This window comes from Mixophyes fleayi, chromosome 1 (assembly GCF_038048845.1).
Source record: "Mixophyes fleayi isolate aMixFle1 chromosome 1, aMixFle1.hap1, whole genome shotgun sequence".
NCBI lineage: Eukaryota > Metazoa > Chordata > Amphibia > Anura > Limnodynastidae > Mixophyes > Mixophyes fleayi.
The window spans coordinates 62120016-62143980 of record NC_134402.1 but is presented as its reverse complement, the minus strand read 5'-3'; the positions used below and the strand labels follow the sequence as shown (position 1 = coordinate 62143980).

At 37.8% G+C, this 23965-nt stretch overlaps 1 protein-coding gene across 1 annotated transcript in view; it reads left to right on the top strand.

Annotated features, from left to right (window-relative positions):
• The window catches only part of CORIN (corin, serine peptidase), a 207583-nt gene that overhangs the window by 107924 nt on the left and 75694 nt on the right, over positions 1 to 23965 (top strand). The window contains exon 5 of the mRNA XM_075195300.1: positions 8914 to 9095. Coding sequence (XP_075051401.1) covers positions 8914 to 9095 — 182 coding nt within the window. The remainder of the gene's footprint in view (positions 1 to 8913; positions 9096 to 23965) is intronic.

The following is a 23965-nucleotide window of genomic DNA, read 5'->3' as shown; positions in this document are numbered from 1 at the left end:
CTGTAGAAAGTTAAAGCATTTATATTATGTGCTCTTGCACATTTTAGGCTATTTAATACCTCTAAACTGTCCTTATATAGGTGGGACAGTCACGATTGTATGGAGTGTTGTTGGGGATAACACTTCTTATTTCATGAGGGGGCACCATGTATATTGCACACACACTATAAGTGCCAGCATGCACATGGGTGTAAGTACATGCTTGTACTTGTAGTGCCATATAATAAGTGCTGCACCATCATAAATAATTATATGCCCCCCCTCATTAGTTACCAAATATTATCCCCCCACAATATAATTATATATTCATATTGCCCACATAATATTTCAATAATACTGACCCTTAATATAATGAAAAATAAAAAATGACCCATAAGTTAATTATAAATTAATTGTGTGCCCATAATCAATGAATAATGATTGCCACAGTAATGTATAAGTCACTTGTGCCTCCTCTTGCGTTATAAATGGCGAGATAAAACAGCATACGGTTTGAGCAATCTCACCTCTCCCAACCACCTCTTTTTTTTCTTAGCTGTTAATTAAGGGGATTTCACGGTGGTTTATCAAACTGTAGCTTAGTAAATCTGATGATTTGTATATCTGTCATGGTAATAATCGGGATGATGACATTTATGGGGGTGCTTTGTAAAACTGTGGGTTTGAGGCAGTTTACTGGGGGTTTTAAAAATGGCTGTAAAAAAAAAACAGGGAAACTGGTGGTTTCATCAAACTGCCCTTTAGTAAATCTAGTCCGATTTCTGCTTCTAGACATGGAGACAGGGAGCTAAATTTGTTTGGCAGTCTGGTCATGGAATAACACAATGCGTTTGTGGGCACACTGCAGCGAACAGCCAATAAAATCATAGCTTTGAATATACATTAGAACAAATAGAGTATTACATTTCAGTGCTCTAAACTGAGACATTTCTTTGTATTTATCAATACTTAGTAGTCTCTATAAAGGTCAAATTAATGTTCTTAAAAGGGAGAGGGAAGGTGGAAGTGTGTTATTAGAGATAATGATAGAAATAATAATTGCAGCCACCAGATTGTTACAAATATTGTATTCTTAAATGAACCATTTAAAAGTACATTGTTCATTTGCTTTGCGAACAAATTCTTAACAGGGTTCTTCACCCTCCCTGAATAACTTATTTTAGTTTATTTAGCACACTAATCATACTTGGCCAGCTTTGACCACTGCTGTAACCTTTGAAGGAGTTTACAGGTTCTGACTTGTTACCCTGCACATTGTAACTGATTATAATGTTCCTTCCTGCCATGGCATAGAAGAGCCCAGGGGGCATTACAAGTGCCACAATTTCCCCTATAGATCAGACATACACAGTCACTTGCACTGACTCCCTTTCTGCAGTGTAGCATGATTAGTATTGTGTTCCAGAACAGTATGCTCTTTAAAATTCTGCACATGCCACTGAATAGCACATTATAGATAATACTTATGTGCTGTCATCCTATAATAAGACATGAGCAATCAGCATGTGTGTCAGTGGTTTGCCTGAAAGTCAACATTACAGTTTATAGCAGTGTAGAGCCTGGAATGTTAGCAGTCAGCACTGGACCATGTTACTAGGTAAATATTGTCTTGTATAGTACAATAAGCTACTTTAGAAAAGGGGAGGGATACAGAAAACAGTGGAGGACTCATTTAATATTCAGTGGAAAGTTAAATGTTTATTCAAATGTTGCCACAATGTTGCACTTATACAGAGCCTGGAATGTTAGCAGTTTGCACTGGACCATGTTACTAGGTAAATATTGTCATGTATAGTACAATAAGCGACTCTAGAAAGGGGAGGGGTACAGAAAACAGTGGAAAGTTAAATGTTTATTCAAATGTTGCCACAATGTTGCACTTATACATCATCACAGGAAACACTTTGGGGAATAAGCTATTATTAACATAAGTATCATGATTTATTATACATCTTGCTCCATAGAGATGTATGTTTGGGAAGGACATGTAGACTAATTCACATGCATATAGAAATTGTATGAAAGGCACTGCAGTACTGTAGAGCGTTTTAGAGTGTTTATCTTGCCTAGTCACAGTGGGCTTAACCCTTGTTTATGAGAATTGTCTCCCTAGATACCGGCCACTGTCTAGCATCGGTCACACTGAACAAATGAAAAAGTCAAGTTTAAATACTTTAGACTCCGTACACAGTTTTGGCTTGCTGGACAGGTGACACTCCCACCGTGTTTTTATAAAGGAGTTCTCATCAGGTCCTCTGCTTGATTAGCCTCACTGCAGACACACCTCTCAGCTGCTGTTAGCTGTGGAAAAAGATAATTCCAAACTACTTCAAAATATGTAAGTTAAAACACACCTTATACTACTATTTTGTCACACATATGTCCTCCACATGTATTTCTTTAAGCTAGATGCACTGCTGTACAAATGTGTAATCCTCTCTGCGGTCTTGCCCTGCAGACTGTCAGTTAAATACTTAACTCCTCTCTTGGAGGATACATACACCAATCAGCCACAACATTAAAACCACTGACAATAACATTCATTATCTCATTACAATGGCACCTGTCAAAGTGTGGGATATATTAGGCAGCAAATGAACAGTCATTACTTGAAGTGGATGTGTTGGCATCACAAAACAACAGGTCTTGTGGGGTGTTCCTGGTATGCAGTGGTTAGTACCTACCAAAAGTAGTCAAAAGAAGGACAACTGGTGAAGCGGCAACAGGGTCATGGGCACCTAGATATCATTGATGCGAGTGGGGAGCGAAGGCTAGCCATCTACTCCAGTCCCACAGAAGAGCTATTGTAGCAGAAATTGCTGAAAAAGTTAATGTTGGCTATGATAGAAAGGTGTTAGAACACACAGTGCATCATAGCTTGCTGTGTATGGGGCTGCATAGCTGAGGACTGGGCAGAGTGACCATGCTGACGCCAGTCTTCTGGCGCAAGCGCCTACATTGGGCATGTGAGCGCCAGAACTGGACCATGGAGCAATGGAAGATGGAGGCCTGGTCTAATGATGTTTTCATTTACAACTTGTAATCGGCCGTGTGCGTCGTTTACCTGGGGAAGAGATGGCACCAGGATGCACTCTGGGAAAAAGGCAAGCCTGCATAGGCAGTGTGATGCTCTGGGCAATGTTCTAATGGGAAACCTTGGATCCTGGCATTCATGTGGATGGTACTTTGACACGTATCAACTACCTTAACATCATTGCAGACCAAGTACACCCCTTCATGGTAACGGTATTCCCTGATGACAGTCGTCTCTTTCAGCAGGATAATGCACCCTGCCACACTGAAAAAATTGTTAAGGAATGGTCTGAGGAGCATGACAAAGAGTTCAAGGTGTTAACTTGGCCTCCAAAGTCCCCAGATTCTAATCTGATCGAGCATCTGTGGGATATACTGGAAAAACATGTCAGCCCATGGAGTCCTCACCTCACAACTTACAGGGCTTAAAGGATCTGCTGCTAATGTCTTGGGGCCAGATGCCACAGGACACCTTCAAACGTCTTGTGGAGTCCATGCCTCGATGGGTCAGAGCTGTTTTGGTGGCACAAGGGGGACCTATACAGTATTAGGCAGGTAGTTTTAATGTTTTGGCTGATACATATACCATTATCTTCAGCCTTTGGCAGCAAATATTTATCATATGTGCATAGTAACATTTTTAAAATAAATAATAGCTTTTGATCTTTTAATCCTACCCGTATGTACAATGGTAACATACGGGTAGGATTAACTGATGTAATGATAAATATAAACCAACTAATATAAAATAAACTGTTTTTCCTTTTTATGAAGCAAGATTGTAAAGTGAAAATTCGAAGCATACTCTATATCGATTGGGCAGCATTTCAAAGTAGTTAAAAAAAATAATACAAACTTTTGATTTAGATAAGTGTACTTGTTTTGGTATATTTGCCACATATATACAATATTTATGCAGATTAAATGGCAATACAAGTTTATCAGAATGGTCATTTATGATATTTTTAAAATTGCATACACATAGCGCAAATGTAATATTGTTCCCCCTTATGTGACATCATGCATGTATTTTTGAACAATTGCATTTTTTTTTAAGTTTAAGGGCGTGACTCAGAACGCCACGATTGGTGGCAACTGCGGGATAGCAAAGAAAGAAGGACTGTGCGTATCACAGAACATGACCACTTTGAGGCATTTAGATTGTTCAGTGACCAAAGGTTCCTTTTAGTATAAGCAAATCACACATTAATTTATTATAGAGTAATCTAACATAGCTGCGTGCCATTCACATAGACCCCCTCCCCCAAATCTACAGCATTATATATGTTTACAAAATCTTGATATGCATAGTATATTCTTAAATAACTGTAGCCTATAAAATTAGCTTGTATTGTAAATACAAGTGAGTATTATATATATATATATATATATATATATATATATATATATATATATATATATATATGTTTCAAACTAATTGAAATGATTAGTAATATAATTATTTCAAAAAGACAATAATACAATAAATTGATATTAAAATACACAGTTGTAGCCAAATATATTGGCACCCTTGCACTTTTCTCAAATAACTCACAATTTCCTATAAACATAAAGGTGAAATTAACAACAGCTTTTGGTCTCCACAATTCTTTCTCTGTTAATATTACAGAACCTCTGTTTTTGACTTTAATACTGTATAGAAATTTTGAATCAGACAATAAAAAGAAATAGCACTGACAAAATTACTGACACTCTAGAGCAGTGGTTCCCAAACTTTTTCAGTTCGCGGCACCCTTAGAGTCTCCATATTTTTTCAAGGCACCCCTCCAAAATAATTACTGAGCAGTCCTGTTTTAGAAGTAGTTGGGTCAAAAAATTGTAATAAGTATTTAGGTCACGACAGAAATACTTATTTAGTTGTATGCAAAAATGCCCCTCTGCATCCAGACACTCTGCCCCCTCTGCATCCAGGCACACTGCCCCCTATGCATCCAGACACACTGCCCCCTCTGCATCCAGGCACACTGCCCTCTCTCACGTTGCACCCTCTGCCCTCTCTCACGCTGTCCCCCTCCTGTGGGTGTGGGTGAGGCTTAGCTACACGATTCACAATGAATTGTGTCATCGTGGCCCCGCCTCCTGCTGTAATTGGCTGAAAATGATGACCTTTCTCTCGGTCTGTGTGTCTGTATGTTAGCGAATATAGACTGTAAGCTCCTATGGGGCAGGGACTGATGTGAGTGAGCGACTGATGTGAGTTCTCTGTAGAGCGCTGTACACGACTCTCTAGATATGGTTGTATTTGAGTCATGTAATATGCAGAACCTATGGTATCACCTTATAGATTATCTATCTGTTTTATGTGTTAATGTCAAACAGTTGTTTTAAAAGTTTAAGGCTGGAGTTCATTATGTGCCTCGTAATATATCTCCTGCTTTACACAATCGCAACATGTTAATGTGTGAAACAAGGTCTGACAGCCTGGAAATCTAATGACTTTTCCTCATGTGCCTAGTGGACAGTTTGTACAGTCTTCTTATACTGTATCTCTTCCTCTAACTGTCACAGCTTTTGTTGGTCACAATGTCCTTCATTCTGTCATGTTCTGATAAATTGTATACATTGCAGAAATCACAAAAATCGGCTTGTCTATGTATGTGCTACGTTCCATGCAATGCTTTGCCAGTCTCTCATAGATATTATAATTTTAGGTAACACTCTAAGCTTCCTAAATGGCTACATGTAAACAAATCAAATTAACTATTAGCCATATAGCACCTACATTAGACAGCATATGTAATCATTCACATCAGTCTGTGCGCCACTGGAGCTTACAATCTATAGTCCCTGCGAAACATGGGTTCATTTTATCACAAGCCAATTAGCCTAGCAGTATGTCTTTGGAGTGTGGGAAGAAACCAACCCACACAAACTTCAGATAGAACCTTTGTTGGAATCTAACCTATGGTCCATTGCTTTGAACAAACATGCTAACTGTGCTGCTGTTAGAATGGAAATAAAAAATGAGAAAATGTATGGAAAATTTACTCTCACCAACTTATTTTTCACTGCATGTTTCTAATATTGTAATGGGAATTACTTTTTGCACATCCCATCTGGATTGGTATGATTATTAGCTGTGGTTTCCTGCCACGGTTTGAAGAATAAGTACATTAGATGCAGAATTTAAACAAACTCCAGCCATCGGTAGTAATACATATGTAACTATTTCTAGTCCCATGAGAAAGTCAAGTTTGTGCTGAAATTGGTGGACTTTGTTAAATATTATTTGCTCTTGTGCTGTAATCCAAATGAAGTGTGAACATTGAGGAAGGGAGCAGCTGGTATATGCAGAGGCAAATTCCTACAGTGTGAAATTTGGGAGAACCCAATTCTAATTTTAATCTTTAACCGTGATGGTAATTTTACTTTTATAATCAGGCTATAAATTGAGGTGATGAGATTATTTCCAGCTTACACTGATGTTCCGAGACAACCTATTAGGTGAAGAAGTCAAAAGTTCAGCTGCCCTGAAATAACATGACATTATCTGACCTTTGTCGTCTGAAAGTTACTGATACAATTACATCCATCATGGGCAGGAAAACAATGAAGTGAGACAGATACAAAGTAAATTTGTCACCATGCCAGCACATGACATGCAATTAGGTGTAAGTATGAAACTAGCAACCGTTCCAGTTGGATTATATTCATACATTATCTGGTGGATGCATTTTATCTGCTGTGCTAACTGAGCTGGTTAAAGATATCATCTACTTTCTGTGCGCTGTTTGCATGTGGGAACAAATTGTGCATTTCTTTGAGACTGTTAGAGTGATCCCAAATGGCAAATCGGTTCACAAGGCGGAATATATCAGTTCACGGCCTGATGGACTCTTCTATTCCAAGTGGTTGACAAACAGAGAGCAGATTTGTTTTAGGCATTTGGTGTGACTTTGGACCCCTGAAGTGAGGAGAACGCACCGAATTACGCCATTACACCTCCCCTTACAACACTATATATCAGTGTCAGATGGGCGCAATTGGACACCAGCGGTAAGGTTGCTGTGTAATGCAACAAGTGCCTTTCTCACCTTTTGCTCCTCCACTTATGGACCATCTGGTATTTGTTAAAATTGCAGAAATATTTTAACCACACTCCCTGCCTCTGAGTATGTTCCCTAAGGCTACTCATCTTTTGATCTAAAATATAAAACAAAAAAACAAACAAAGAAAAACAATAAAGTATAGTAAAAACAGATTAACAAACACACACACACACACACACACACACACACACACACACACAGGGAGAGGCTAGATGGCCCATCTGGATTGCCTTTAATAAATTGCCATTTTAAATAATGATGGCAAGCACCGAAAATAACTGCCGATTAATACATTTATCCCTTGATGCCCTAATCCCATCCACCAGATTGTTGTTACGCAGAATATTCTCTAGCTTTGTCTGTGCTTGAGACAGAACACAGTAGCATTATTTCATCATATTAGTTGATTTTTCAGAATCCTTAGGTTCCTTTTGTTCTCCGATAAAGGAGAAAAATGTTTGACATATATGCTGTGCATGTAAATAGCTTCCTCAAGGCACACGTCTACTGTGCCTAGTGCTATGGTGCCTACTGTTTATTATGCTTAGCAAGATTCTATCCTGGTAATGAGGGGAGAACGCACTGAGGCTGACCATTAGATGATGAGTAAAATAGTACAGCTTAATTTTCGGAGAGTTGTGAAGTTTCAGCAATATCCTCGAGTTTCTCTCTTGCTTCACCTTTCTACTTGTAAATTTGCATTTTATTTATAAATAATGCTAGAGAGACACTGGTATTAATTCATTCTGCTCGGAGGAGTGGCTGGGGTAGCTTGTCTTAGTGATAGAGAGATCAGTATTTTAACAAGCCGAGGTGCTAAGTTTAGTGAAGCATACAGCACAATTGATGGCAGAAGAGAACCTACAGGAGCTTTGCCTTTAATTTAATTGCCGTATTAAAAAATTAAATATTTTTATACAAGTGATAGATTTACCTCCAAGTGTTATAGGTGTATATAAGTGCCAGTGGTGTAAATTGGCCCTGTTCAAACTGTAAAAGAGTCCAAATACTTGGATTCCAAACCTCACAGGGAAATATAAAATACATTGTCCGCTATCCTGACCACCTATCAGTGACATTTGGGAACAAACTCTATGCAAGAAATTGCCTGCTGCATCTTTTAATCACAAATAATTGTGGTGATCTTCAGAATAAAATATTTCTGTAAAGTGCGGAATAAATAATATTAAGTATTACTTAGTATTAAGTTCCTGTCACTGAAAAGTTATGAGTGGTCTTTTAACAATATACAAATGTTTTAAAAGTCCACATTACATTGTTTTAAAATGCCAGTGTATTTTTAATTAAATACTCATGCCTAGCATAAGAAGAAAACCACAAAAAGAGAAACAATTATATTTCACGCTGTGGTGCAAACAGCCATGAATAATATATACCTGTGGTTCATAATATTTTATAAAACACAAATGTAATATTATTATGCAAAAAAAATATTTAACATATTTATGAGTTTATATAATAACATTTTCCAATAACAATAACTGAAGCTAAAATGCAAATTGATGAGAATTAGGTATCAATAGTATAGTGTGGAGCTGTGGTTTGTGAGTGCGCTTGATTTGGTGATTGGAGACAGATAGGCGCATTTGGTGGAAATCAATTGTAAAAGCAGCACAGAAGAAATGGACGACAAATCATGTGATTACGGTATCCGTCACAAAACGCCTCACTTTACAGAATGTTAGTGTATTTTAATCCTGATGAATGATGTGCTGGTGTGATGAATGATTACATCTCTCCACTACAAGCTGCTGTGTTAAAAAAAAACATTTGTTCTTTCACTTTTCAGTTATCCATTACTACCGTGCAGATCGTTCTGCGAGGCAGCACAAGATGGCTGCGGGCCAGTGCTTGAGATTGTGAATTCTTCTTGGCCAGAGTTCCTGCGATGCTCCCAGTTCCAGAACAAAACCGATAACAGCAACTCGAGTCGTGTCTGCTTCTCCCCTCAGCATGAAAAAGGAAGACAATGTATGACTATGTGTGAAGCTGGTAACAAGCATGTCTTCTGTATTTACATAGAGAGGTTGTGATATTCACACAATTTATTAACTGTTTAAGCTGCTATGTTTAAATACAAGATAGCATTTGACTAAGGCTAGGTACACACTACAGTGTTTTCAGCCAATCATTGGGTCACTCGGACGACAAACAACTGATTGGCCCGATATCACATAAGTGTGCACTGAAACGATGAATGATTATGGTTTCAAAGCACATGAAATCATTGATTGAGATTTTGAAACTGACTACACTTGGTAATTGGTATATGTCACTGACTCTGAGCTACTTCAGCTGATGGTTACGACAGATGAAGAGCGCAGATCTGAAGGTAATCATGTTTAGTGTGTACTCATGAATCGGTAGACTGATCGGAACTTCAGTCATTCGTGAAATCATTAGAGATAACAAACTGATTGAAAGTTTTTTTAGTGTGTACCGAGCCTTAGGTGGTATTGAGAGAACTTACAATATAGCTGGAAAAGGGCAGAGCTGAGGCAAGAGAAGCAAATGTGGCTCTAAAAGTTCAGATTGGGGCAGTTGCAAGGGTGTAAACAGTGTGAGTAGTAAAGGGCCCAGATTTAACATGTTTCGAGTTTTTTTGACAAATGAAGGGGGCCCAAACCAATATTTTGCCTAGAATCCCAGGCTCATGAGGCAGAAAGAGTAATTTGGTGGTAACCTGGGCCCAGACGTTCCTTGTCTAATTACAGGGCTATCAGTATGACCGCGATAAAAGATACAGTGATTTAGAGGTGTGTTTGGTGAGGTGTGTTTATTGCAGGATAAAAATCTTGGAGCAGTAACAGACATTAAATCACATTATAAATTGAATTTATGCATACTGCACCTTTGGGTGTCTCCTACCTTTTTATTCACAGATATACTGTATATCTTATTCTGTAATGCAATGCAGGATATATTGTCACGTTTTAAGTAAAAATATAGTAATAATAATAATAATTTTATTTGAAGGCAAATAGTGCCGTGCTATGTTACCCAAATCAATGATCCTTGCAGATCATCCCATGTTTAATGTGCAGTATTAAGTCTCGTCACATAACTTAGCTTTGCTTTCTAAAATGAGCATTCTTTTCCCCAACATTGATGAACAGAGGTGAGGAGGAGCCCACAGCTTATCCAGGACCTGAATTTAAATTTGTATCATCAGACTCACATGGGCAAAATGTAAATCAGCTTGTTGTCTTGATACGTGCATGATCTGGCTATATTCAGCAAACTAATTCTCATTTTATTTGTTGGGGATTTGTTGGGTATCTGAGCAACCATTCAATGAACATAATTTTGATTTGCTTCCAGACTTTTATTAAAAACTTTTATAGCTCAAATACAAATTTTGCACAAATGATTAACAGGACATTGAATACCAAAGAATGCTTAAATAAAACACTGCTGAGCCTTTTTCATTTGTTTAAACTGGACTTAAGAATCCATTTGGCAGTGATTTGGAACTGTGTTAATACAAGAGTTCAAAATGTTAAGTGGGGAGTGAAAGGATATAGTACAACAGCTTATTTACGTTCCGAAAAAATAATATAATAGGATAACAAAAGTAATTTCTGTTAAATTAATACATTTTTTAATGAATAAATATTTGACCTGATTTTTATTAAATGAACATAAAAGCAGAGATCACTGTTCATTCACTGTTACCTACAAATATTCCTGACACTTCTTACATCGTCTTTCTAAAAATATATTTAGTAGGGATAACGAAACTTTGACAAACCATTAATCTATTTCTAGAGCTCAGTACTCCTTTTACATGACCACAGTAAGTGATATCGCCATAGACGTTTATTGGTCTGGTTAGGTTCATTGACCTTAGAATTTGTGCATAAAAAATTCTAGCAGCTGAAGAAGCTAATTTATGATATTCTCAGAAATAACAGGAAATAACAGGGAAATAGAGTAAAAGTAAAAGTGTAAAAATTGTAAATAATAATTATAACATATTCTTAAAAAAGTATATAATAGTGATTTTTATTTAAGTTTGATTTTCTTAACTGTCGGTGTTATATAAACTCTCATTGGCATCATACTCTATAAAATTACATTAAGACAACTTCCGTACAAAATATTGTATACACATCTTCTATAGTGAAAAAGCTGTTTAAGTGAAGGGTAACATATAATACAGTAATAAAGTGCATCTAAAAAAGTAATGATTAAATTGTCCCGCCCCCCAACCCCAACGCCCCCCCCCCTCCCCCCTTTTTGCTAAAAATCACAGTAATTTTTATGGAATTCCCCCCAGTATTGTTATAAAATCTGTTTGTGAAAGTTGCATAAATTTGTCTTGCACATATAAAACAAAGAGAGGAATGGCTCCTAGTTTTAATTATAATATGCAAAAGTGAAATGGACTATTCTTCGCAGCAAACATTTATTGTGTTGTGTTGTGTTTCACCAGAATGAGAAGTTCCATCATAAATGCTACTGAAAAGCACAATGGGGGAGGGCTGGAAAAGAAGGAAAAGAACCACCCCAATATTCCTATTTTTAGTGGGATTGTCCCAATTTGCAGACCTCAAGAGCTTATCAGAAAGTGAATACTGCATTGTCTAGATGTGGAAGTGCTTGAGCAGGTCAGACAGGATTTGGGCAGAATAGGGTGTGATTTGGAGCTAGGGTAAGTGGGTTATAATATGATTGATTTTTAAATATTGGGGATTATAGTAAAATATCTCTTTGGACTCAGCTGTATTGGTAATTTTAACATAATACCATATCATGGAATAAAATGATTAGATTCACCTGAAGTGACACTTCTCGCTATAGAGTATGGTTCACCTGGTTCGATTTTAGGAAATGAGATTGCGAACGCATTGCGCATTACCGTTTATAATATTGTACAAAGTAGACCAATAAGAGGGAATATAGAAAAATGGTTGAGAAATACTTACAGTAGGAGATATGTTCTCTGATTCTCCATCCTCTGCCTTACTAACAGTGCAGGATCTGGGGGTTTCCGGATAGCATTGGAGTCCCAATAATTCTACACATGTTGCGACACTAATCATTTCACCTGTACTCCTGCCTGGTGAGTGCTCTGCTACCAGATGGCTTTTCTGTGGCTTCCGCATTGAATGAGCAGCTACCTTCATTCTTCTGTATGGCATCTATCACTCTTTCAGTAGCATGTGGTCAGACTTCTGTTGGGATTAGTTGCACAATGCAGACTAGAACATCTTCCTGTGTATGCACACATCTCTGTGCTCACGTGCATCCTACAGAAGTTTATCTAATGGACACTGACTTCCTGGATAACATAGTTTTGCCCGGTGCCATTTGCAGGAGAGTAAAGTCATTTATATGTGTCACCCTTCATGCGTGTGTACATTCCCTTTGTACGGCAGTAATTAAATAATTATTATCTTAAATTGCTTGTGATGTCCTCTGATTCGGCAGCCCACATAATGAAGATGGAACTATAACTACTGAACTCCGGATGGACAATGAGTTCCTCAGTAGCACGTGTGTGGTGCACAAAACTGAGTCCAGGATGCCACCAACTTTACACAATTTTCAGAATGAGTTACTGTCAATTAAGATGGGTGATAAGTTGAAAATTGATCTTGGACACAATGGAATTGCCTTGTCAGTTGCAAAAAATAAGTCTTTAAGGTATTAGGCAGATCTACCACTTTCACTGATGTAAATCAGGGATTGATATACTCAAATTCATTCTCCCCTACTGACCACTTCCACTCAACAATGATGATCCAGTTCCCATGTATCAGGGGCCTGAACAGGAAACTGAAAACAAAGTATATCTAATGCAAACCAATATACCGCATGTGTCCTGCAGGTATACTCAACAACATTCCACCTGCAGATATATGTACAATTAGCCAGGCTTTGGGTGGACTGTCTTTGTTTTATTGTAAATCTAAAAAACATATATTAGTAAGGGAATAAATCGATGTGATTTGATCAAAGAGATATTGATGAATGTGTCTATTACTTTGCTTATCCATGGTGACGGCATAAGCTTTCTTAGGCTAGGTACACACTGGCCCGATGATTGCACGAAAAACCTCCAATCAGCTGACATCCGACCGTTTGGTCAGATATCATGTGAGTGTGTATAGTGACATGATGATCTAAAGTCGTCCCAAAGTGCCGATCATCGTTTCATTTGATTGGTCGTACTGCTTATTATTTTCCGACCAACCACCGACCGATCATGTAGTGTGTATGCGCTCATGCTTACGATCTCCATAGAGTTTACAGAGTCATGTTCTTTTCAGCCGCTGCTAGCGATGAATGTCCCAGTAAATAAATGTAGAGTGTGCTGTAGAAGGAATAATTCATTTGTTTGTTGTGAGACAGAATGTTTCGTTTCAGAGTCACAGAAGCGAACAAAATTCGTTAGGACATGTGGTTAGCTATAACAAGGTGGTTTTAATTGTTCAATGTTCACTGACCACCGTGTTCTGGTTTTGGTTTTGGTGTTGGATCTGGATTAACTTCGTGTTTTGGTTTTGGCAAAACCGCCCGTACGTGTTTTGGTTTTGGATCCCGACTTTTTTCTAAAATCCCTATTTTTTTTGCTAAAATTACATATTTTTGCTTTTTTTCCCCTACATTATTATTAACCTCAATAACATGGATTTCAAGTCATTTGCACCAATTTTGACCACCTCACAGATCACAATATTATTTACATACACTTTCAAACAAAGACTGCAGCACTTCTTGCCAATGATAAGAAGAAGGCTATTACAATCAACTTGGTAATACAGAACTTTTTAAAAAATGACAATGATATGCAGGAGATGCTGTCTGTGTCCCAAAATATTTAGGGTCATTTTTGTCATTCTGCAACAGCATGTAGGAGAAGGCAGCAGCTGCAAGAAGAATATAATTTAGGGGGAATGTACTTTAGTCCAGCACAGTGGAGAATACTTTTTGTGTTATGCAAGGTGCTGAAACCACTCGATGTAGTCACCTGTGAATAGAGTGCAGACACTGTTAGTTGGAGTCAAGTGATTCCCCTAATTATACTTTTTGAAAAGCAGCCAGAGAAATTGAAGGAAGAAATGAAACAAATCAATTCCGCTAATTATGTTGAACTTGTAGATTAAGTACTTTATTTGCTTTGCCAGGATCCAAGAGTTATCAACATCTTGAAATCGGATCATTACATTTTGGCAACTGTGCTTGATCCTAGGTTTAAGAGCTATGTCTTCTCTTTCTTTCCAACTGACCCAGATCTCAAGAGATGCAATAAGCTCCTGGTCAGCAAGCTGACAGCTCAAGTGGTACATGACACAATGACGTCTCCTCCTTCATTTTCTCTGGAAATTGCTGCTAGGAAAAAACATAGATTTCCCAAGACACCCAGTGGTGATGAGATGTCATGGTCTAAAAGAATTGGCCAAAAATCGTGACAGCTCTTCCGTAAAATGAACTTCAAATTTCGTGAGAAAGGACATTAACGACATTACATCAAAGTACACAGACTTCTGTGATGGTGGATTCCAGCGGGGATGAATTAGTATTGTTTGAGGATAATGTACACACTGATGAGGGTGAATATGATGTAGTTTGCAGGTGCTCAGATCTAGCTGAGGGAAGGGAGCTAGCTGATGCTGGTATGCTTGGTAATATTTTGGGTAGAATGGCATGTTGGCAATTTTATGTTTTTCTGCAGTAAACTTTCACCTTTATTAGAGAGGTGTTTTTTTCTTTAAAAAGGTACAAGCTTTTTATTTAAATTTTTGTTCCACTGACTTAAAGCCACTATGCATTTGAACATAAACTTTAGCACATGAGTTAGAGGGATTAGTATCATCATGACTGAGACTAGAGAATGACAAGAACAATGCCACCCCTCCTGTTTATGAGCTATGGCACAGGAGAATGTCACTGGAGACTTTTAAGAACACTCACAACCCTATTATTATAATTTCTGTTTCAGCACTGAACCCTACCACCTCTCCTGTTTCTGAGTGAGCTATGGTACAGTAAAATGTAACTGCAGATTTAGACGCTGATTACCAGCCCTATTATTTCTATTTCAGTAATGACAGTTAGCAATGGCGCTCTCCTCTTTGTATGTTACCTATATAACACAGTACAATGTGACTGCAGATTTAGAAGACCAAATCTGCCAGACCTATTATTTATATTACAGGAATGACAATTAGCAATGGAGCAATGGAGCTCTCCTCTTTGTATGTTACCTATATAACACAGTACAATGTGACTGCAGATTTAGAAGACCAAGCCTGCCAGCCATATTATTTATTTTTCAGCAATGACAAATAACAATGGCGTACTGGAGTTCTCCTGTTTGTGTTTTACCTATATAACACAGTACAATGTGACTGCAGATTTAGAAGACCAAGCCTGCAAGACCTATTATTTCTATTTCAGCAATGACAATGAGCAATGGAGCTCTCCTCTTTGTATGTTACCTATATAACACAATACAATGTGACTGCAGATTTAGAAGACCAAGCCTGCTAGACCTATTATTTCTATTTTAGTAATGACAATTAGCAATGGAGCTCTCCTGACTGTCACGGGAGATTTTGAAGAACACTTCTACTCCTTTTTCTTTTCTACCTATGACGCTGCCCAACTGCACTAGAGACTGTCAAGAACTGTGCTACCCCTTCTGTGTCTTTCTGTGAAATGGCGCTGGATCGCCGTGGAGGGCGGTACTTATAGAATCCAAAGCTCACGAGATCCGACTACGTAACGATGGTGTTTTGCCTTGTTTTCAATTCCGAGGGAGCGCAAAAGGGCTCGGTACTCGGATCTGCTAAGTTCGGGGAACCGAGCCTGAGCATCTTTAGTTTTAATCAGTGTGACAATTAAGGAATGAATGAATGAATGTTGTGCTGTCATTCTCTGAAGACTAGAGGACCAGATGAAGGACCAGATGAAGAGCATAGATCTGAAAGTAAATCGTGTCAGTGTGTATTCATGAATCGTCAGACTGATCGGACTTTCAGACGTAGGTTCATTCGTTTGAGATAACACGTCAGTCGGAAAATTCTTCAGTGTGTTCCTAGCCTTATACAGGCATCTGACTTCTGGACACCTAGTTCAGGTGGGAAAATTGACCCATTTTACCTATGTGCAAGCTCAACAATTGTGTGTATAGAAAAGTAATGAATACAATGGTATTCAGTCACTCCCCTTGTAGTTCACTTAAGTATGAGAAGGATATGTATGTGTATTGAGCTAGTAACACAGTCTATCATCAATGCCATATGCATTATCTTAAGGACAAGGAGTAGAAACAGGAATACGCAGATGCAAACATGTATAGAATTTATATTGTGGCAACAATTGTCTTACCCTTATTTACAATATGAATTGATACAATAAAGTAAGTGCAGGCTACAACAATTCAATTAAACACAAGATTAAAGGGAATGTCCTGTAATTGCTGATCACAAGAGCTTACAGTCTAACTCAAGGCAAAAAAATAAGAAAACTAAATAAACTTTGGTAATTTAATGAAGTGAATTGACAGAAATAGATGACATGGAGGGAACTCAAAGAATGGCACATTGGTCAGAATAAATTCCATATCCACTGATAGCACAGGTGCTTTTTTCCACTACTCAATAATAATTTCTGATTAATTTGGTGTATGTATATAGCACACTGTTAAGGACTGTCTATGTGCCTTATATTCCTAGCTTAGCATGTTGTATAACTGTAAAACATATATATGTCGGTTGTGGTAAAGGGTTCATGCAAAATAACTGAACTTCTAAACTGTTAAATTCAATTCTCAGCTTCCTTGAGAACCACTGCCTCATGTAGAAAAGCACAAAGAGCTGTTTCTTTCCCAAGAACAGCATTGTGTACCGTACACTCTGCTTCTAAGTAATTTACAGCACAGTTTATGTTTACTGAAAAGGTTACAGTCCTGTTTAGACTTATGTGGGTTATAAATGTTCAAAACGTCATTAAGTAGCATGCACTGTTAGGATGAGAAACCAAAGAAACATATATTGAATTACAGCCCCTCAGCAGATTGTTGAGAGGCTTAACAAATGCTGTTAACTCAATTACAAGATAATTGCCAGTGTGCACAATTCAGAGACTACAACAAATACAAGGTCCTGGCACTGATAGATGGATGGAGAAAGTAAATTGGGACACAAAATACTGAATATAGTAACCAACTGCAGATAAAAGAGACTGTGAGCTCTTAAAAATGACACAACAAAGAAAATAAGAACAGCGCTGGTGACTGGATGAGTTCATGGAAAAAAAAGTAAAATATAAACCATTTCATCATCATCATCATCCCCATTTATTTATATAGCGCCACTGATTCCGCAGCGCTGTACAGAGAACTCATTCACATCAGTCCCTGCCCCATTGGAGCTTACAGTCTAAATTCCCTAACATGCACACGCAGACAAAGAGAGAGACTAGGGTCAATTTTGATAGCAGCCAATTAACCTACTAGTATGTTTTTGGACCATTTTAATTAAAAATGCAATGAACATATAAAAAAACAGATCTTACAATATCAAAATGCAATAAAATGCTATACAATGCATAACATATAGCATAAACCATCAATACTGCAAAATATTTATACCAGGAGAAAACATCTAGGTGTCAATAATCATTTAGTCTCAGGGCTAGATTTACTAAACTGCGGGTTTGGAAAAGTAGAGATGTTGCCTATAGCAACCAATCGCAAAAGACGGGGCCCAAGAAGGAGGGTGCGGAAGACAAGGAGATCCCCAGGGGGGAGGAGGGAGCGAGAGTGGACGTGGGGTGGAGGACCCTCGAGGAGGAGGGCTAAGTAGCTGGAGAGATATATATAATAATTAATAATATAAGATGTATATAATACTATGCTCAGTGTTTGGAATATATATTTTTTGTATTATGAATCTAAACGACCTAATAATAACTAAAAATAAAGATAAAAATATTTCTAAAAGCACATAAAATTGAGAATTATTGAGTATTAATTCGGAAAGTTTATATCATGTGTGTTTAGTATTATGAAATAAGTTTCCTCATCTGTTTAAAATAAAAAATAAATATGAGAGCTAAACAGAACGGTTTTCTATTGGCTAGGCATATGAAATTAATGAAAAAATATATTTATATAAAAGAATATTCAGATACTAACATTAGGAATGTGTATATATACACATGAAATTGGGAACATATGGATGAGTTCGTGAGATGAGTTGAGTTAAATTGAGATATTGTATATGTTATTTTAACAATTATTATCTGTGTTTTATTACGATTATTTTAATATATTTTGGTTTTGTTTCTAATTGTTTTTATGAACTAATAACATATGAAATAGCATTGAGACAAGCCAAAGGAGTTAATGTAACACCTGCTAGTTGATTGATTTTTGAGCAGGTCTATATAATGACAAGATAATATAGGTAGAAAATTCATTGATGCCTCTGAGGAAGTCGTATTCTACAATGAAACGCGTCAGCATAAGATCATTTAACCACTGTACCTGCAATTCTATACTTATATAGATCCTCTGTGGATACTATTATAGACGTTATACCTGCAGTTTTATATTCACCTTTTTCATGGGAGCTGAATAAACGTGTTTGTCTATCTCACATAAGGTAACAATGGTGGATTTTCATGTTCTCTTGGATCTGGCGATATATGACCAGAACAGATAATTGCAATTCCAACGGAGCAGGTTTTGTGGTATGCACAGGTCTCATTGACATTGTATCTGGAATATTTACTCACTGAAGATATATGAGCTCATAATATTACTGTGATTATCCCATTTAAATATCTTCTTCTTGATCTATGCCTTTCTCTATCTAGACGGATGAACTTCACATTTAGAAGTTATTCTACTGGAAGGATTGGTCTATCCAATTATAACATTATTATTGTTGGGCTTTAGGATCAAGACTGAGACTAAACAATTATTAACACCTAGATGTTTTCTCCTGGTATAAATATTTTGCAGTATTGTTGGTTTATGCTATATGTTATGCATTGTATAGCATTTTATTGCATTTTGATATTGTAATATCCATATTTTTATATGTTCATTGCATTTTTTAATTAAATGGTTTATATTTTACTTTTTTCATGAACTCATCCATTATTGACTATCAGTCACCAGCGCTGTTCTTATTTTCTTTGTTGTGACAATTCAGAGACTATTTAATAGAGAAACTACTTGTCACTGCTACACAAGCAGATATACGTTACAGCAATGCTGCATGAACTTTGTCATTAGTAGAAATGTATAGATATCATGATAGTAAGGATGTATGATTGCACTTTATCTAATGCTGTAAAATAATTGTGTTAAACTTCAGTATTTATATATTATATATAAGAGGAGATGGAGAAATTTGGATCTTGTGAGATGACTTGTGGACAGGGCTGGTTGTGGATAAAAATGGGAAAAGGTCCCAGTGCAGGAGTTGCCCATTAACAAACACTCCCTCAGCCTCTCCCAGTGTGTTGAATCCTCTACTCATCAGGATGGCCACTGCCTTAATGTCGTTTTCTTTAGACTAGGCTCAGTTTCTGATTTCCTTAACACACCTTTCCCCCTCTTGGATCATTACCTTATGAGCTACACGCTCACCCCCACTACTTTCATCTCTCCGCTGTCAAACTCTACCAAGTCTCCTCATACCTGCAGAAATCTTAACTCTATTAATCTTCAACAGTTTTCCACCTCTCTCCAACCCCTTCTCTCCTTTATCTCTACATTCTCCTTCCCTGATATGGCAGTACCTCAGTTTCACCAAACCCTACCAATAGCCCTTAATCAAGTGGCTCCAGGGAATATTCCTACTACACGTAGACTTTGATGTCAGCTGTGGCACACTAAAGTAACACAAAATCTCCAATAACTTTCCCATAAAGCAGAACATCACTGATGTAAATCTTGTACCTCTAATGATTTCAGTGCATATACTGCTATCTACCATTCCTATTGAAATGCTCTGGACACTGCAAAACATACTTCCAATCTTTCATCTATGCTCAGGCTTCAACACATTTATATCTCTTCTCAACCCTCCCACCCCAAACCCTCTGACTACTATCATTGGCCAGGATCTTGCTTCCTACTTCAAGGACAAGATTGATAAAATCAAACTAAAAATGGTATTATCCTCCTTGACAAGTAATAAATACCTTCCCATCACCCTCTCACACCCTCTCTTCATTTGATCCCACAATTGAGATGAAGTATCTACTCTCTTCTTATCTTCCTACTCTACCTCCTGTCCTCTTGGTCCCATACCCTCACAAATTGATAGATCCCTGTCTCCTTTTCTCATTCCACCTCTAACTAAAATCTGTAATCTCTCTCTCTCTACTGGTATCTTCCTGTAATTATACAAGCACGCAGTGATTACACCTATTTGAAAAAAACTAAATTCTGAGCCAAACACTCTCTCAAATTATCATCCCATCTCTCAGCTCCCATGCCCTTCCAAGCTTCTAGAGAGACTTCCCTACACTCGCCTCACATGCTTCCTTTCTGCAATCAACCTGTTGAATCCTCTTCAGTTTGCCTTTCGTTCTAAAAACTCCACAGATACTGCATTGACAAAGGTTGTCAATGATTTGATCACTGCTAAAAAGAAAGGCCATTACTCTCTTCTAATTCTCCTGGATCTCTCTGCTGCATTTGACACTTTTGACCACTCTCTTCTCATACAAATACTACAATGACTGGGTCTTCAAGACACTGTCCTATCCTGGTTCTCATCCTACCTATATAATCACTGTTTTAATGCTAATTTCTCTGGGTCCACCTCTGCTCCATTTCCTTTATCAGTTGGAGTACCACAAGACTCAATGATAGGTACTCTGCTGTTCTCTATCCCACCTTTCTTGGAAAACTAATAAGTTCCTTTCAGTATCATCTCTATGTGGATGGTACCCAACTTTATCTATCCTCTCCAGATCTCTCGCCATCTGTGTTGTCCCACATTACTGACTGTCTTTCTGCCATTTCTTCTTGGCTGTCCTCTCGCCAACTCAAACTCAATATCTCAAAAACAGTTAATAATATAATAATATTCCCACCCACCAACAGAAGTTACCTACCTGACATTTCTATTTCTGTTGACAATATGACCATAAATCCCACCCTGCAAGCCGGCTGCCTAGGTGTGATCCTTGACTCAGAACTATCCTTTATTCTCCACATCAACTCTATATCTAATCTCATCAGCTCCTGCATTGACTATTGCAATTCCCTCCTTACTGGTCTTCCCCAAAAGAGACTGTCACCCCTACAATCTATTTTACATGCAGCGGCTATATTGATTTTCCTTGAAAATCGTTCTTCCTCTGCTGAACCACTCTGTCACTCTCTACATTGATTGCCTGTTTTTACAGAATCCAATATAAAGTACTTCTACTTACCTACAAGGCCATCAACAAATCTGCACCAACATACATCTCCTCTCTTGTCTCAAAATATCTCTCAACTCGACAACTCCGTTCTGCACAAGATCTGCGTCTCTCATCCACTCTCATTACATCCTCCCATTCCCATTCACAGGACTTTTTTCGAGCTGCAGCCACTCTGTGGAAATCCCTCCTTCGCACAATTAGACTTTCTTCTGGTCTAGAAACCTTCAAGTGTTCTCAAACCCACCTCCTAGACAAGCTTATAATATTCCTCAACCATACTTTTAACCTCACTAGGCTACCCTATTATCACCCTCTACACAATTCACAGAAGACAACAACACTCTGACCCCCTGACCAACATTGCTGTATGACCGGATCATATAGCATACTAATCACTTTTACCTTTGTAATCTGGCTGGACTGAAATGCAATATGTAGACTTAACCTCATGTATCCAACTTCCATTGTCCCATAGATACCTCTTTGTATTACCCAGTAATGTCAATTACTATGTTTTTTCCCCATGAAACACCCATATTAAGAGAATATTACTGTAGTACCATGTGTAGCAAGTTATATGTCCCATTTCCCGGTACTGTACATTAATAGGTATTGTTTACTATATTAATGCTGGTCCATGTCAATCAAGTAATACTTAAAATCCGATGGGCTTTGCCTTTAGTAAAATTGCTGTTTTAAATAATGACGGCAAACTGCAGAGAATTGGCGATTTTAAATAACCCCTAATTGGTACATATACACCCAGAGATCTTGCAGGCATCACCTGGTGGGATTGCCTTGTCATTCCCCTAGTTTACTACCATACATTGTCTCCTTTGGAATATGTTCATATTAGCAAAATAAAATCAAACTAATCTAGAGTAATTTAAATAATTAGAATAAATTGTGCTGAGATGCTTGAAATAAACCAGATAATACTAGATTTTTCAGTCTTATAAAAGTTGATGGAAAGCTAAAATTAGGGTAAACTCCTTCAATATTATTATTTTGAAAGAATCCATGAAGCCAGGACTTTTCTTTTTGGTTTGTGTTATATTTACCCAGATGTTAAGGGACAATATTATTGCTGTCTAACTCCTGATCCATTTCTTGTCATTAGAGCACAACAGCCAGAATACTTCTAGAATAGATCAGTATCCATTGCTCAATTTTCCATTTAGCTCAAGCAATAAGTGCAATTTGTTTGTTTCTGAAATCCAGTGATTTATACAACTAATTATTATTGCACTTTGCAGCAAAAAAGCATTTTCCCCTCATTTCATAGCAGGCAATGGATGAAAGGTCTGTCTGTCATCTTGGATTTTTCATTAAAATCACCAATATTTTTTTTTAATGTATACTACAATTAGATTATAGCATGTGCGGTATTTTAACCCAACATCCCTAAATATCACTTGCACATGATATTCTGCTCTATCCAGCATATACCCAGTTTTTAGAAAAAGAATGTTATAACGCCATTTTCTGTTTTTATTATTTTTATACTTTATTAGACATAGAAGCTGTTTTAAGCCCTAGGTTGTATCAGGTTGACTTCAGCCCTTTCCATTTGCGCCTTGCCAAACTGCTTCAAATTTAATCTTACTTAATAGATGTATTTTACATTCTTCATATGTCAAGGGCTGTGTATTACTGAGCTGACTATTATGCATGAAATAAATATACTTAACCAAATGCGTTATCCTTCACACCGATGTAGCAGGTTACGCCATGTTAGGAGGGAGGTGATTCTCTGATTAAAAAGCCAGTAGTGACTGACAGCTAGGTTGACTTGTTTAGCAAAAATGCACAGCAATGTCACAGCACATGAAACGCCTACAGAATCAGCTTATTCCCCTGTATCAGATAATATTAGGAGAGAGTATAGGGAGGAACTGTAGCTCATAGGCAAACCGAGGGGTGGTTTCCTAGTGCCTGGAAACCCCCCCTCCAAGCCTGGGGCACTGTATAATTGTTGTGGCTGGACCGTGCTCCCGTTTCACATGGCTCTGTTCGAAAAGAGAGAGCTGCATGCACCAAACAATAGTGCACGCAGCATTGCCCATGTATATTGCAAGGATAGGAAGATTTGGAGAGCAGCCAAGCACTGTCTAAAATTATAGCCATGCCCCCATGCATGCTAGTCATGCCCACTGGCGGCGTGGTGTGGAAACCCCCCTCTACAAATCCTGCGTTTGCCCCTGTAGCTGTTGGTTGAATGTCAGGTTAACGCTGAAGAAAGATTTTACCTTCAATATTCACATCTTAGAATATCAGTTTTGGTGTTCGGTGGACCTTTTTTTTTTAACTAACATTAAAATCATTACTTACTGTCTATGTCAGTGGCGGATCCAGGGGGGGGCGATCGGGGCATTAGCCCCCCCTAGCAGCAAAAAGCTAGGTCCCAGCCGCTGATTAAAACGGGAGGGGCGGGGCTA